This window comes from Amphibalanus amphitrite, unplaced genomic scaffold (assembly GCF_019059575.1).
Source record: "Amphibalanus amphitrite isolate SeventyFive unplaced genomic scaffold, NRLGWU_Aamphi_draft 000048F_arrow, whole genome shotgun sequence".
Taxonomy (NCBI): domain Eukaryota; kingdom Metazoa; phylum Arthropoda; class Thecostraca; order Balanomorpha; family Balanidae; genus Amphibalanus; species Amphibalanus amphitrite.
In genome coordinates this window covers 711,633-725,882 of record NW_024881544.1, presented here as the reverse complement: position 1 = coordinate 725,882, position 14,250 = coordinate 711,633, and the positions used below count along the sequence as shown (strand labels likewise).

Genomic DNA, 14,250 nt, shown 5'->3' with positions numbered 1-14,250 from the left:
GCTGAGCGAGCTGAGCTGAGCTGAGCTGAGCTGAGCTGATTGAGCTGAGCTGAGCTGATTGAGCTGAGCTGAGCTGAGCTGATTGAGCTGAGCTGAGCTGAGCTGAGCGAGCTGAGCTGAGCTGATTGAGCTGAGCTGATTTAGCTGAGCTGAGCTGATCTTGTTCTAATTCTTTTCAGTTCATGCTTGGAAATTAACTCAGGATTTGATGCTTCAGCTATGAGCTAGCTATGGAGTGAGCAATTACAATGCCTTCGTGATCGCACTTAAAAATATCAAAACTCTAAAGAAATCAATATTAATCACTAATCAAGCTTAATTTATTTCATCCATATTGCATGGAAATTGGAAGACCAGGGTCTTGGCCAATTTACAGGCTAATACAGCCAGTCTCAAGTTTCAAGTCTGACTGCAAGATGAATACCTACTGTCAGGCTTTGATGCTTCGCCTTGACACTCTGCTCCGCAATGTACAATTCAGCATTCTTCACTTTGTTATTTAAGCAGTTATTTAAATCAATTTTATCGATAAGGGTTCTTACCTCTGCATAAAATATTTAAAATTAGGAATTAGCAAATAATGTTCCTCTTCGTTGGTTGAATGTGGGCTAAGCAACCATATCCTATTGAAAGTGGGGTGGGGCTGGGGGCAGAGGCGCTAACTGGAACTCTCACCTTCTGATGTCCATAATATGGGAAAAGCTCCCTTATTCACATGCCGACTATGAATTCTAATTGTGTTGACATTGCCTTGGTTGAGATCAGGGTGGTGTTTGGTTTCACTCAAGGTTTCACTGATAACAGCACGCTGCTATCACACGTGTCAAATGGGGTTTCCATGGAGATATAAACAAACTCTTATCTCCAAGTTCCAACACTACCCCAAAATGTAACGTCAGCTCCTGGCAGGGTGCCAAGAGCGGATGGCGGCGTGGGCGCAGCTCTCGGCCGTGAAACACCGCCTAGTTGAGATGATTCCATGGCGTTTTTTTCGTCTAGCAGATTTTCGTCCGACTTTTCTTCGTCTGGCATTTTTTCGTCTGTACATTTTTTTCGTCTGTAAACTTTTTCGTCCAGACTTTTTTCGTTCGTATATTTTGAACTTATATGTTATGTTAACATCGCGGGTGCACACTCTGATAACATGTGATAACACTGCCAAGAACAGTCCATTTCATGTAACTATAGTCTGAGTCCAAGTAGACGCACGACTCGCAAAGTCTCAAGGTCTTAATGAGCTTATCTCTTTTGCCCATTGTGTAAGTTGCCTCGCTCCTTGTTAGAGGAGACTTACTTATGCGCCAAGAGTTGGTCTGTTTTTTAACCCTCGCCCGTATTGGTGTTTTTCCAGCCGCGAACGTATAAGGGGGCGGGGGTCCGTTGGACCCCCCCTTGCCGTTTCGTCCCTGATCGAGCTAGAGCTTCGCGGAAAAAACGAGCGTGCTGCCCGCGACGAGAGGAAGCCGATGATACCCAATTTTAAGGTCCTAGGTTATCGGTTGACCTTCCAGGTCAGGTCAATGACCCAAAAGTCGGGAAAATCGGGACCTGTTAGAACGTCGTAAAACGTGGCTGCTATGGGGTTTTTCGGGGTGCTGATCACGAATATCATGTTAGTTATGATCACTGATGATGTCTTTATGCATTGAGGCCAGGTCGGGTCAGGTCAGGTCAACCAGTAAGGATTTTGCCGGGTATTCGTAGTAGCCTCTGACAGCTTCGTAACATGTTACGAAGGCACCAAAACTGCTTCGTAAATGTTCAAATGGTTGCTAAATTCGAATTCAGCTCCAAAAACTAGCCTAGAAACATGTAAAACTCGAAAAAGTGAACCGAGGTCATCAAAGGTCAATGACCTGACCTGACCTTCCGGTGACCTTGACACCCACCCTAATGCATGGGAGCAACATCATATCCCATGTTTGAACACTTGAAACCACAAAAAGACTGCTAACGCGCGGCTAATGCGAGCCGACATACGCCGAATCGCGATTCCGGCCAAACATGGTCTCGAAAAGTAGGTCACAGGTCAAAGGTCATTAGGGTCAGGGTCATGAAATTTTCAGGATAGGTGTAAAATTGATTATCGCGAGGGTACTGAAAGTTTCGTCGCGATCGGCCGCTTTTTACGCGAGTTATTCGCGAAAAACAGAGGGGGTCCGTTCGACCCCCCCCCCCCCTATACGGGCGAGGGTTAAGCATGTCCGATTTAAAAAGAACGACTGAAGGATCCAAGCGTGAATTTAACTGAGCGGAAACTGAGCTAAGCTGAATTGAGCGGAAACTGAGCTGAGCTGAACGGGAACTGAGCTGAGCTGAGCGGAAACTGAGCTGAGCTGAGCGGAAACTGAGCTGAGCTGAGCGGAAACTGAGCTGAGCTGAGCGGAAACTGAGCTGAGCGGAAACTGAGCTGAGCTGAGCTGAGCGGAAACTGAGCTGAGCTGAGCTGAGCGGAAGCTGAGCTGAGCTGAGCTGAGCGGAAACTGAGCTGAGCTGAGCTGAGCGGAAACTGAGCTGAGCTGAGCTGAGCGTGAGCGGAGCACAGCCGGTTTGAGCGGAGCGTGAGCTGAGCTGAGCCGTGTTAAACTGAGCGGGAGCTGAGCGGGAGCGGATAAAACGGAGTTGAGCTGAGCGAGCTCACTTTTTTCTTGAGCTGTCACAAGTCTGGTGTACAGTATGTCTAAAAAGAATGTACCGTCGCCACTACGTGGCGCTGGTGTCGCGAGCCGATAGTTGGCTGAATCCGCACCAGACCACACATTCCCAAGCGCTCGGTGACAGCTGCGCAGCGGCCGGTAGTAGCGTAAGCCCGAACCTTCGTGACACGACCGGGGGGGGGGGGAGGGAGAGAGGGAGGGGAGCGGGCGGGGCAGCGCGTGTAGGGAGGGGTGCTCCAGCAAGCTGGCAGTTGTCGCGGCCAAAGGTCAAGGGGTCACACACCAAGCGAACGGACGATGATGTGGGTTCGTGGGGATCATGAACTTGTGTGTGGTAGGTGCGTCTTGCGATGCACGGGTGATACGCCAGGTCTAAGCCAAAGGATTCAGGGGAGAGCTGAAGAAAAACACCTGGTCAGCTACGGCGAATAATGGTGCTGAAAAATGGAAAGTATGGGTCAATGCAAGCCTTCATGACTATAAACAACTTTTCTGAGGACGCAAAGGCCAGCATTGAATAACGATATCCGGATCGAAATTAGCAATGATTTATAATTACATGCCGAACTAATAGCGCTGCAAAACCCTCCTAGTAAATTGTGAAGTCGGATTATACCCACTTGAATTAAACTATCCTAAATAAAATTGTTGATTAACTGTCTAACACTGACGTTCTTTATCATACTATAAGTATGGGGTTAACCAAGATTCAGCATCTTCCGCGTTCAAACAATCACCTGTAAGGCTAGAACATTAATGGCCAGGTAAAAAAATGGTCGGGATTTGATTAACCGGATTATAAGTCGATTTTTTTTAGTCGGGATTTGATAAGTCGGATTTTTTTACGCCAACCGCATTTTTAAGTCAAGTCAGGTCACTGATCTATGACGTCATAAATGAGCAGTCCTAAAATGAACTGTGTGAAACTGTCCTAAACTGTCCTAAAATGAACATTTTAGGACTTTGTGCACAGTCCTAAAATTTTCCCAACTTCGCAACACCCTCAGTGCAGAGCTTTCATAGGAAGATGAAACTTACAGGATCTTATAGTATGATCGAGAGGTCTCACAACTTGTATAAATGTATATCTCGGATTTTCTGAAGGGTCGCCTGAGATCAGGTCGGTCTCTCACCATTAAAAGTCAGGGGAATATGGAAATTGCTAGTTTGGTCCGGAAATGATATACAACTATCTCAAATTCTCAAGCACACGGAATCGTGATTTCATACGCTCCTTGCAAGGTCTGATGCTTCAATTTTGCTTTCTTGATCTTGGGTGACGTCATTTATCACGTAACTAAGGCTATCAGTTTTTCGTCAATAACTCCCGATCAACTAAAGCTACCGAGTCAATAAAGCCACTAATGGACATGAAAAGACCTGCCGAATCGATCGATATGCAATATGACCTCCTTTGACCAGCTTCGTGACCTGACGGGCTGTGACCTGACCTTGACCCGAGGTTAACACCTTAACTCTCGCCCGTATTGGTGTTTTTCCAGCCGCAAACGTATAGTGTTAGTTTGACTTAGCCTGTCAGTGGGGGTCCGCCCTGTTGGTGATCACTTGAATAAATAAATAAATAAATAAGGGTCCGTTGGACCCCCCCCCCTTACCGTTTCGCCCCTGATCGAGCTAGAGCTTCGCGGAAAAAACGAGCGTGTTAGCCGTGACGAGAGGAAGTCGATGATACCCAATTTTAAGGTACTAGGTCATCGGTTGACTTTCCAGGTCAGGTCAATGACCCAAAAGTCGGGAAAATCGGGACCTGTTACAAAGTCGTAAAGCGTGGCTGCTATGGGGTTTTCGGGGTGCTGATCACGAATATCATGTTAGTTTTGATCACAGATGATGTCTTCATGCATTTAGGCCAGGTCGGGTCAGGTCAGGTCAGGTCAATCAGTAAGGGTATTCGTAGTAGATGGCAACCGCCTCTAACAGCTTCGCAGCATGTTACGAGAGCACCAAAACTACTTCGTAAATGTTCATATGGCTGCTAAATTCGAATTCAGCTCCTACAACTGGCCTATAATCATGTAAAACTCGAAAAAGTGAACCGAGGTCATCAAAGGTCAATGACCTGACCTGACTTTCCGGTGACCTTGACACCCACCCTAATGCATGGAAGCAACATCATATCCCATGTTTGAATGCTTAAAACCACGAAAAGACTGCAAACGCGCCGCTAATGCGAGCCGACATACGCCGAATCGCGATTCCGGCCAAACATGGTCTCGAGAAGTAGGTCGCAGGTCAAAGGTCATTAAGGTCAGGGTCTTGACAGTTTCAGGGTGGGTGTAAAATTGAACAACGCGAGGGTACTGAAAGTTTCGTCGCGATCGGCCGCTTTTTACGCGAGTTATTCGCGAAAAACCGAGGGAGGGGGGGTCCGTTCGACCCCCCTCCCCCCTCTATACGGGCGAGGGTTAAGTTGATCTCACCCGAAGAAAAGGCATACCATTCGACACGCCTGAGCTAGACAAGCACGATGCTGCTAAAATCGCGGATCTGCGATCATTTTTAGCGAAGTTATTTACCAAAAACCGAACCTGTGCCTTGGGCCACTTGACCTGACCTCCGAAGTCATCGGCTGACCCTGGTCCTTAAATCGGAGACCAATCGCTGCATTTCGTAACGACGCACACGATCGTTTCTTTCGTGAGGCTCTAGCTCAATTAGGGGCGAATCGGCGAAGGGGCTTGTTTCCTCACTTCCAACCCCCAACGCCCCCTCGGTATTCAGAAAACCTGAAGGTCCGGTGAGGGTTAAAGCGTTTCTCCTGAACGAGGAAGAAATGTAAAAGTCAAAGCTCTATAGACGTCCTGTAAAAGTGGCCATAATAATAAATTCGTTAGAAATCAGATGCTTTTTAAACGACTTCCTCATATAAAATCGGGTGCTGGGACCAATCTTATAAACGCTTTAGAATGGACAGGGCGTCACTGGCTAAAGTTTGGGTGCAGAAAATGGCTATTACCTAAATACAAAATGGTTTTCATGCATTTCAGTCAGTTGTATATTGTCGGTCCCAGTGGCCGAGCTAAAAAAAAAATAATCGGTAGTGCTTTGCATCTTTTACGCCCTAAGAAACTACACCATCTATCGAAGTGGTCGGGCTTATTTGAATGGGAGGGCGCATTATGCACAAATCGTGTGCTTTCGTTTGTTTTGGACTGTATTTTACCACATCCACTGCTGGTGTCACTATTAATATTATCTAATGCCGTGAATACGACAGCATTCCATTTATAAGATTGGGCCAATGGAGTCGCGCCCCGCGAGCTCGGTTTTCCGCTGGGCCGCTACAGGCCAGGAAGTCGGTCTTCGCCTGAGGGCAGGACAAAGGTCAGCGAGGGAGCGCGGGGTCAGCCAGGTATCGCCCAGTGCCGAGCGGATGCCGCTCCCTCCCCCTCTCTTCCCCTCTTCTCCCCTCCCCACCTCGGTATAGATGGGGAGGGACCGAACTGCCAATGACATGCGAGCGGTCAAGGCCGCTCGCGCGGCAGCGACCCTGGCGGCCGGGTGCCGCAACTGGGATTCAGCCAAGTTACCGATTCGCCCCCTGTGGGAGAGCCAAACCAGGGGACATACTTTTTAGATATACTGTACCTGATGATTGATGAACGCCCTACGTCTTTCACACTCGACTGTCAACAATCAGCCGAATTGTGACCAATGTGAACGTATATCGCCATTATTTCCTGGAATTTCTTCCGGTAAACTCGAGGTTATGATGCACGGACAGGTAGTCTCTGTAAGAAGGAAAGGAAACCCAATGAATCATCAATCAACTAGCGCCCAGCACGTATTCTTTCTCACGAGGGAAAGCAATTTAAGGACATAGCATCACTCGTCAGTCTACCGAGTAGGTACAGCATATCAGTAACATCTGACATCTAACAATATATGACACGGTGTGACAGTTCAGCAGACCGACTGTGTTAGATGCATCTGATTTACGTCTGAACGTGTGATTATCTAACGCAATGGGCATCTAACAACTGTATATATCTGACACCTGTCCATCTGTCCCACAGCTGAGCTTCAGTCACAAGCAGCGGAACCGGATGGGCAACGACGCTGCCTCTGTGATCGCTCGTGCGCGCACCCACTACCCGAGCCGCTCTGGTCAGGAGCCTACCATCGTCTACGACGTTAGAACGGCACTATAGTGACGTCACAGGGACGCAGAGCGGCACTGCCGTCACGGCGGATCTCCAGTGATGTGATGGAACTCTGGTGACGTTATAACAGAACTATGGTGACGTCACGGTCCTAGTGCAGAACTCTGGTACCGTTACGACGGAATCCTGGTGACGTAGTGAAGTCATACTGGACATGTAGAAACGTTTTGGGTTGACAGTAGTCGTGTGACGTAGATGGAAGGAAGTGATCAAATGGCAGCTGCTGGTACCGCAGTGACATCAAATGATGCTTACGGTGACGATTCGGTGACGACTGGAAAGGGATACGTCAATGCGGTGCCATTGCTGCGACGAGCTGAAGCATTGTGGGAGAATTATGTGAGCACACGATCAACGTAAGGCATACAGTCAACCTGCAACTTCGTACGGTCCTATGTTCCGTATATCATTTTTATGATCATTTCCTCAGTTTACATCGTCTGAAATGAGGATAGCGACATGTTATGTGTGTGTTTTCGTTCGTTGGGTCGTCACGGGCTTGGTGGATGCATTTGATACTGTGTTACCGCGGTCTCATCTCATTCGAGCGAAGTGTCAACTGAGGCAGCCAATGTCGGAAGGATGGCTGGATCCCGCGCCAGGGCCGACGGGTTACAGACATCTCATCAGGCTGGGATGACTCAATGCCCCTAAAACCGAATCGTGCCCAAAAAGGTACCACGAGTCCTTATAACCAGTCTGGATTCTGTTTATGGAGGAGAATAAGGTCCCCGTCACGGGTTACGCCTACCAAGTTGTGAAAAAGGACTGGTGTGGCTTTACTGTTTAGTGTTTACACACTCCACAAGAGGCGAACATTTTTCTAGTGATTGAGTCTAAATTGGGCTACGGGCATTTGCCAGAAGCAAGGGAAGGGCGAATGTGGACGGGTCTAGTCAAATGGCTACACTTCTTCAGGCAAGGTATCTCGGCATTTAATTGATGTGTGTCAGCGGTCATGCTTGAGTAATGAGTATGTAGGCTGGTGGTGTGGTGTTAGGCATCGTTTAAGCTCTCGGTTTTGATAAGGCATGGGACAGGCTCGCGGGTGGGTTTTGCTGGTGCCATTTCACTCGTGTGACATCACTGCACTATATGTACGTGACGTCACCTGACCAAAGACAAGCGAACGACGTGGGATATCAGAGTGGGATGCGTTTTGCTGTTGGATATACAGCTTGGCGAATGTCATAACTGTTGCACCGCACCACCGAACATAAGTAAACTGCACAGTGTGTGCTTGCTGGGCTTGTCTGCATACGGCCGGTATCGTGAAGGCATTGATGACGCCATTGAGTTATGACGTGCAGTGTCCGGCGGTCAGATGGAGAACATCTCAGATATGTGATACGCATAGTGTGAGACACGACACAGTGCCAGTATGTGTAGCTGTTCTCGTAGCGTGTGTCACCAGCTGGCGTCGCATTAGGCCCAAGGCATTTAGAGTTGGCTATTGTTGATGATGAGCACGAGCGGTGCCGTGAGAGAGTGTTTGTTTATGGGCTTGTTTTATACCTGTGGTGTTAGTGATAGCGTGAATGTTGATGTATCTTTTTCGCCATCCTTTTTTTGCAATAGCGAAACATCGGCAAGAGATCAGGGCCTTTGAGCGCTTTGCGGGAGACCAGGAGCACACACATCGATTGAAGGAGGCATTTGGACCCGGTACGAACATAGCTCGAGAAAAGAATCACAGCTGTATGTGAGCTAAAAATTGCAGCAACTTTTTGAAGACTCAGGCATTCAGCAAAGAGCGTAGGCATACATAGATATCATTCTTGAAACGCTTAGTTACACACAATCACGGACAACGGCTATCTAGGTAGGTGCTGACAAGACATCGCTAAAGAAGCAGCACTTTTTAGGTTTTAGGCATCATGACTACGACAGGTGTCTAAGAAAGACAACTACTTTTTAAGGCCCTGTAAGGAAATGTCAGTCACAAGAAAACCCGTAATACAGCGAATAAGAAAATCGCTATGGATCAGGAAGCCAAGAGAGAATCCACCCACCCACATCCACTTATGCAGTCTTTGAGGGTTCGTACTATCTTAAAAATTGTGCAGTTATCTTACAATGTCAATCTAGAGCAGAATATGAGCCAAACTGATCAGACTGATCACGACCCACGAGGCAAAGGACGAGAACGCATAGCTGACCCGAATAGCACACCTAGCGGAGAAAATTGTAAGGTAGTTTAGGTAGGTGGCGCTGCTTCCGTCAACAACGTTTTGGCGATGGCAGGCAAGCAATTCAGTGGTGGGTGGAAGACGGCATGGGTGCTGAAGCGCAATCCTGATTGCTTACTGTGCCTCCCCAGTTAATGCCGTGTGAAATGCGATAAAAGTACCAACGGCTAACCTTCCCCATGAACTCAAAAAGCTTCACTTTCATCATAAACAAGCCAGGCGCCCGACTGCGCGTAAATATCGAGGGCCGATCCGTTTGCAGTTCGGATACAAGCTACTCACATGATCCGTAGAGAGGCGTCAATCCCGTGCGCTGCGGCGAGCTTGTAAAGCTGGCGTGACGCCCAACCTCAGACGGAGGACACGGCACAGCTGCACATCATCAGTGGCCGTCCCTATACATACAGCGGCAACCGATAGACCGGCGCCAACTGTGCACTGTGCGAAAAAAGCGGGTATATCAAAGGAGCACGGGGCTAGGAGCCAAAACCAGTTATGAAACAGCTGCGAAACAGACCTCATGTGACAGTGGAACACAAAAGCTGGATCATTTCGATGTCTGAGAAAGGCGGCATGAATTGAGTGAAGTTTCTGATACAACCACCGTAAGAACCTTCGTGAAACCCAACGCATATGTATTATCATCGTTACGATGACTAATAAACTGGATACAAAAAGCCATATTGACGGATGCACAACTCAAATAAAGACTCATTCCAAACCGATTTAGTTACAAAACTAAGCAATCACTCCCGATCAACACAGACACCCAGCAAACTTTTCCGGGACGGAAAAAGAAATCATTAGACAATATATCAAGCAGCGAACAGTCGCATAGGGACAATAATCGACTTGGTTTTTCCCTCATGACAATCCAGTTAACCATCCGAGTCCCACGTGAGTCGATAAAGCACAGCCCACAGCTATTGACCAGCACTCCCGACTGACCAGCAGCGCATACACAGCATCCATCACATAAAATTCCACGCAGAAAGACAACAATCCAAGACAGGATTTTCTGGGACACTTCGACAGCTTCGCCATTAGTGATATAAAGCACTTCACTCAAGGCAGCTTCACGCAATACCTAGCACTTATCACATCACACACGTCTGATTCTCAGAACCAGTGTGTCACCCACATTATCCCTCGCCTTCCCCACAGCACGTAACTCGTCCAGAGGTAACCTATGCTCGCCAGTCCAGTCTGGAGTTTCGCCACTCCCACTAGCTATGCCTCAGCAGCTCTGGCCGCATTGCTACCTCAATATACTCCACCATGTTCTTTCTCGACTTGACGAACACATGCAGCACTCGGTCGGAGAAGCCCAGTGCGATGCGCTCGATGGAGTTGAACCCCAGCTCGATGACACAGACGGGCGTTGTGAGGTTCACATCGGAGTGGGTGTCCGGCTCGGCGGTCTGCCGGCTCTTCACCAGCGGGTCCCGGCCGCCCCGCACCCCAGAGTGGAAGAACAGCAGCTTGCCAGACTGCGTGCCGGCGACGACCAGCGAGCGGCGCGCGCACAGACACAGGATGTTCTCCCCGAGCGCCGGCTGTACGCGGGTCAGCGGCTGGTCGACACGGCCCTGCAGCCAGTAGGTCAGTCCACGGTCCAGGTGCCAATAGCCCATCATCTGACGCTGCATCAGCGTCGAGCAGAGCACTGTGTCACGCACCACCCAGGCGGGATTCTCGTAGCGCAGCTCGCTGTACATCTCCGGGTGACTGGTCCAAGCGGCGCGCGCCTGGTCCCACACACACAGCTCGCCGGTGCGCAGAAAGCAGATCAGCCTTCCCGCCCACAGACTCCACTGGAAGGCGGCGTCCGCGCAGCGCACGTCGTAGAGCGGCTGCAGGCGCGCCCAGCGCTCGTCGGCGCTCACCCGGTAGACGGTGATGCAGGTGCGCTGGTAGACGTCCTTGAGCGCCGCCAGCTGGTCGCGGTGCACGCTGACGCGCCGCTGGCCGGTCATACTCTCCGTGCACATAAGCAGGCGCGGCTGCGCGCCGGCGCGGATGAAATGCGTGTCGGCGCCGGTGACGACCAGCAGCCGGTGCTGCCACACGGCCGCCACCTGGTTGATATGGCCGTCGTGCAGGTAGAGCCGGTGCTGCTGGGCGTCGCGCGCGCCGCGCTCCAGCACTGTCAGCACGCCCTCCGAGTCGGCTACGAACAGCCGCCGGCCGTCGCCCAGCAGCGCCTGCACAGTGAACGGGAAGTTGTGCGTGTAGGTGACGCGCCACGGCGCCTGGGAGCGCAGCTGCGACTGCAGCCAGCGGTGGTACAGCTCCATCCAGCGGTGGTCAGCACTCTCAGTGTCCAGCTCGCCCTCCACTGCGTCTGGCACCAGTTCGGCGCGCAGCTCCTCCAGGACATCATCAGGTACCTCATCCTGAACTACGTGTCGGCAGAAGGTGGAGGCGAGCTGGTGCCACAGCTCACATACCTGACCAGCCACCACTAGGTCAAGCCCCTGTAGGTAGCCAACAATCTTCTCCTGCAGCTCAATTGGTAGCTCAGAGATCATGATTTCAGTTCACTGTTCAAGTTTCAGTTTAGCATGAAAGCTTGTTGCAGCTTCATTGTCATGCAGTGCCAGTGCAGCAGCCTCATATGACTTGTATGCTCTGTAAGTAAGCCCCAGTGATTAAACAAAAACACATCAGGGTCTGACATAAAATAACAGCCAAGCACAAAAACCAAACTAGTGAAAAGGTAAAATTGCCACTGAGAGCACTACAACCACTTGCACTACAACTTGAACTAAGAGCAAAATTGACTACCTAAGCCAAGATCCTTGCTTAAGTTGAGTTTGAGTTTCCTTAAGCCTTAGTATTCGTCCGTCCACCTACTCCGTAATTATGGACTCATGAAAAATGCACACAGTCTGTAACTCCGTACGAAAAAATAATAATAAAACGCTTAGCAACCAAATAGACATAACATGAATGTCAACAAACCAAATGTCACAAACGCGTCAGAATAACCCATCTTATTGGAAAAAAGATGCCGTAGGTAAATAAAAATTTTGTGTCAAAGACATACCTGAATTTTGTTATTCTTTTACCGAAAGACTTATGTATCTTTTTTTCCAACCAACTGTATAATTAAAATGGAGTGAACATTGCAATTGCGAATTCAAATGAATTAATGATAATAATTCAAAGGCGCATCAAGACCTCAACGTGCCAGCAGTCTCCGCTGCGTGCCCTTGGGTTATTTGTTTGGATGGTGATAATTTCTCGGCAGCTGGCTAATTATATTCCTGAGGATATTAACAACCGTCTTGCGAGTGATAACACCAAAGAGAATCCGCTCGTTCAGGGAAATTATTCAAAATTCATATGACCGTAACATCTCATGATTCCGCACTGCCAAGCTGACAAACATGGCTGATCCGATGGCACCTCCCGTGGATCCCCTGCAAAACACCGGTAAGTTTCCGGCGTTTTTTGTCCTAAAGGGGAGTTCTCAAGTACCTTAAACTTTCACTTATCTTTTCATATTGCAAAGCGTCCATCATTTTTCTCCTACATGTCCTGAAGGAGCCGGGGACACTAGTTATATATTTGTGACGATCCCGACGCACTTTGTTTCGCTTGTCAAGCTACTTTTTATGGCATTTTCCACTAATTGTTATGCTTTTAGAATGTGTAGCTACAACTTCTTTAGTTTTTGAATGCTTATGATATTTTTATTGAAAAGCAGATGCTTTTGGGTTTCTTACTTTCCTCAGTCTGATGAATGGCTATGTCCGAATTGCGGATAATTTGATCTTTCAATTATGTGGTTTTGTTTTGTCAGTATAAGCCAAGCTGAGTGACAAGAAATATCTATTTATCCCTAAAGGAAACCTGAAATTTTATTGCTTGTTTAAACTGTGCATTATAATTTTTATCATAGATTTCAGTTTTGTGTCCTCTCAGTCCTGAGCCCTGGGCTGGCCCGGCTAGTTATTATAGTATCAGCATGTAGAATTGTTAAGTTGTTTGAAGCAAAAATTATTTAAATAATTGCAAAGTAAATGTTCAAAATTTTACCTGTGGATTTTTAACAAAAAAAGCAGACACCTTGAGCTGTAAGATGCACACTGAGCTGTAAGATGCACCTTGAGCTGAAAATTTCAGAGGCTTTCATAATTCTACAAGCTACTTTACTTATTTGAGATGCTTTAGGGTTAGAGCAAATTTGCAGTTCTTATCCAGGAATTTTCTGTTTAACACAAACAGGAATGAGTTGTTTCATCTTCATAAGCAGCAAATCAGCTGACATCAGCCAGCAAACTTAGTTGTAAGATGCATAGTTATTTTTCTTTTGCTTGACAACACAAAGTCAAAACTAAAATGTTGGTGCTTATTCTTTCTCACTTATTCATTATTGTTGTGCTATCATTATATGCATAATTTTCATAAAACTTAATGAAACATCTTTGAGGGAGGTGATGCATTTCATTTCTAAGTATTTAAGTTGAATCCTGCTTAAATTTAGAAGTTCCATGCAACATGTTCAGCTCACATTTGGTAGAAGCTGGAAGCAGAGCAGCTAATGATGGAAATGGTGCCCTAATCTGCAATCCAGGCGGGCACCCTATGCTGCTTCTTATTTATGCTGACCAGTGCATTTTCTCAAGGTGCCCTTGCTCATGTCTATTATGAGAATTGTTGAAATACTTTTCATGGAAATCAGGTAGGGATATATCAAATATATGCTACAGTTATCACTTATCAGTTGTGATTTGTGTTAAAGTCATGGAGTGATGTCACTTTGTTTTTCTGCTGTACCCCACTTTCCTTGCTTATGCTGCATAGGGTGCTTATGTATGAAAGTCATTTGAGTTGATAATGTTTGAGACCTGTTTTCATGGACAATTGCTACATATTATGTCATTGATTAGTACAGGTGAAACCATTTATATTTACCAGGCTGCTTAGTGTAACACACTGAACAGCTGGCTGCCTCATCCCTCAGTTGTGGGCTGCTACAAGGGTTTTCTGTTCTGTGGACTGCTAGAGTTTATTACTGCCAGTATCTCTTGTTGTTGTTCTCTGCAATTCAAATCTACATTACATTGTTCTACTGTGTTGGGCACCAACCATGTATTGTTAGTGCTCACTGGCGAGTGGCAGGGGTTTCTGCTGTTGTCAACCACCATTGTCTTTGCTGATGTTTATTGCTAGGGTCTTCTGATATTTACTTCAGAGGACCTATCCTCCTTC

At 47.7% G+C, this 14,250-nt stretch overlaps 3 protein-coding genes across 5 annotated transcripts in view; 2 read left to right on the top strand and 1 right to left on the bottom strand.

Moving 5' to 3' along the window:
* The window catches only part of LOC122377644, a 34,796-nt gene extending 26,359 nt beyond the window's left edge, over positions 1–8,437 (top strand). Inside the window, exon 8 of the mRNA XM_043357923.1 lies at positions 6,695–8,437. Coding sequence (XP_043213858.1) covers positions 6,695–6,829 — 135 coding nt within the window. The 3' untranslated portion in view covers positions 6,830–8,437. The remainder of the gene's footprint in view (positions 1–6,694) is intronic.
* Positions 8,438–9,648: 1,211 nt separating this feature from the next.
* Positions 9,649–11,946, bottom strand: LOC122377643. Its single transcript, XM_043357922.1, has 2 exons — positions 11,919–11,946; positions 9,649–11,661 (listed from the first exon to the last, which is right to left on the bottom strand). The coding sequence occupies exon 2, from the start codon at positions 11,559–11,561 to the stop codon at positions 10,257–10,259; it is 1,305 nt and encodes a 434-aa protein (XP_043213857.1). The 5' UTR covers positions 11,562–11,661; positions 11,919–11,946; the 3' UTR covers positions 9,649–10,256.
* A 322-nt stretch (positions 11,947–12,268) lies between these two features.
* LOC122377642 (MAP7 domain-containing protein 1-like) overlaps positions 12,269–14,250 on the top strand; it is a 46,445-nt gene continuing 44,463 nt past the window's right edge. The window contains exon 1 of one of the 3 annotated variants that reach the window (XM_043357912.1): positions 12,269–12,468. In XM_043357912.1, the coding sequence (XP_043213847.1) occupies positions 12,423–12,468 (46 nt within the window). In that variant the 5' untranslated portion in view covers positions 12,269–12,422. The remainder of the gene's footprint in view (positions 12,469–14,250) is intronic. The other 2 variants (XM_043357916.1, XM_043357919.1) reach the window with 2 other exon arrangements.

Coding starts and splice junctions, on each gene's coding strand:
- LOC122377643 (XM_043357922.1), bottom strand. CDS start 11,561: ATGATCTCTGAGCTACCAATTGAGCTGCAGGAGAAGATTGTTGGCTAC.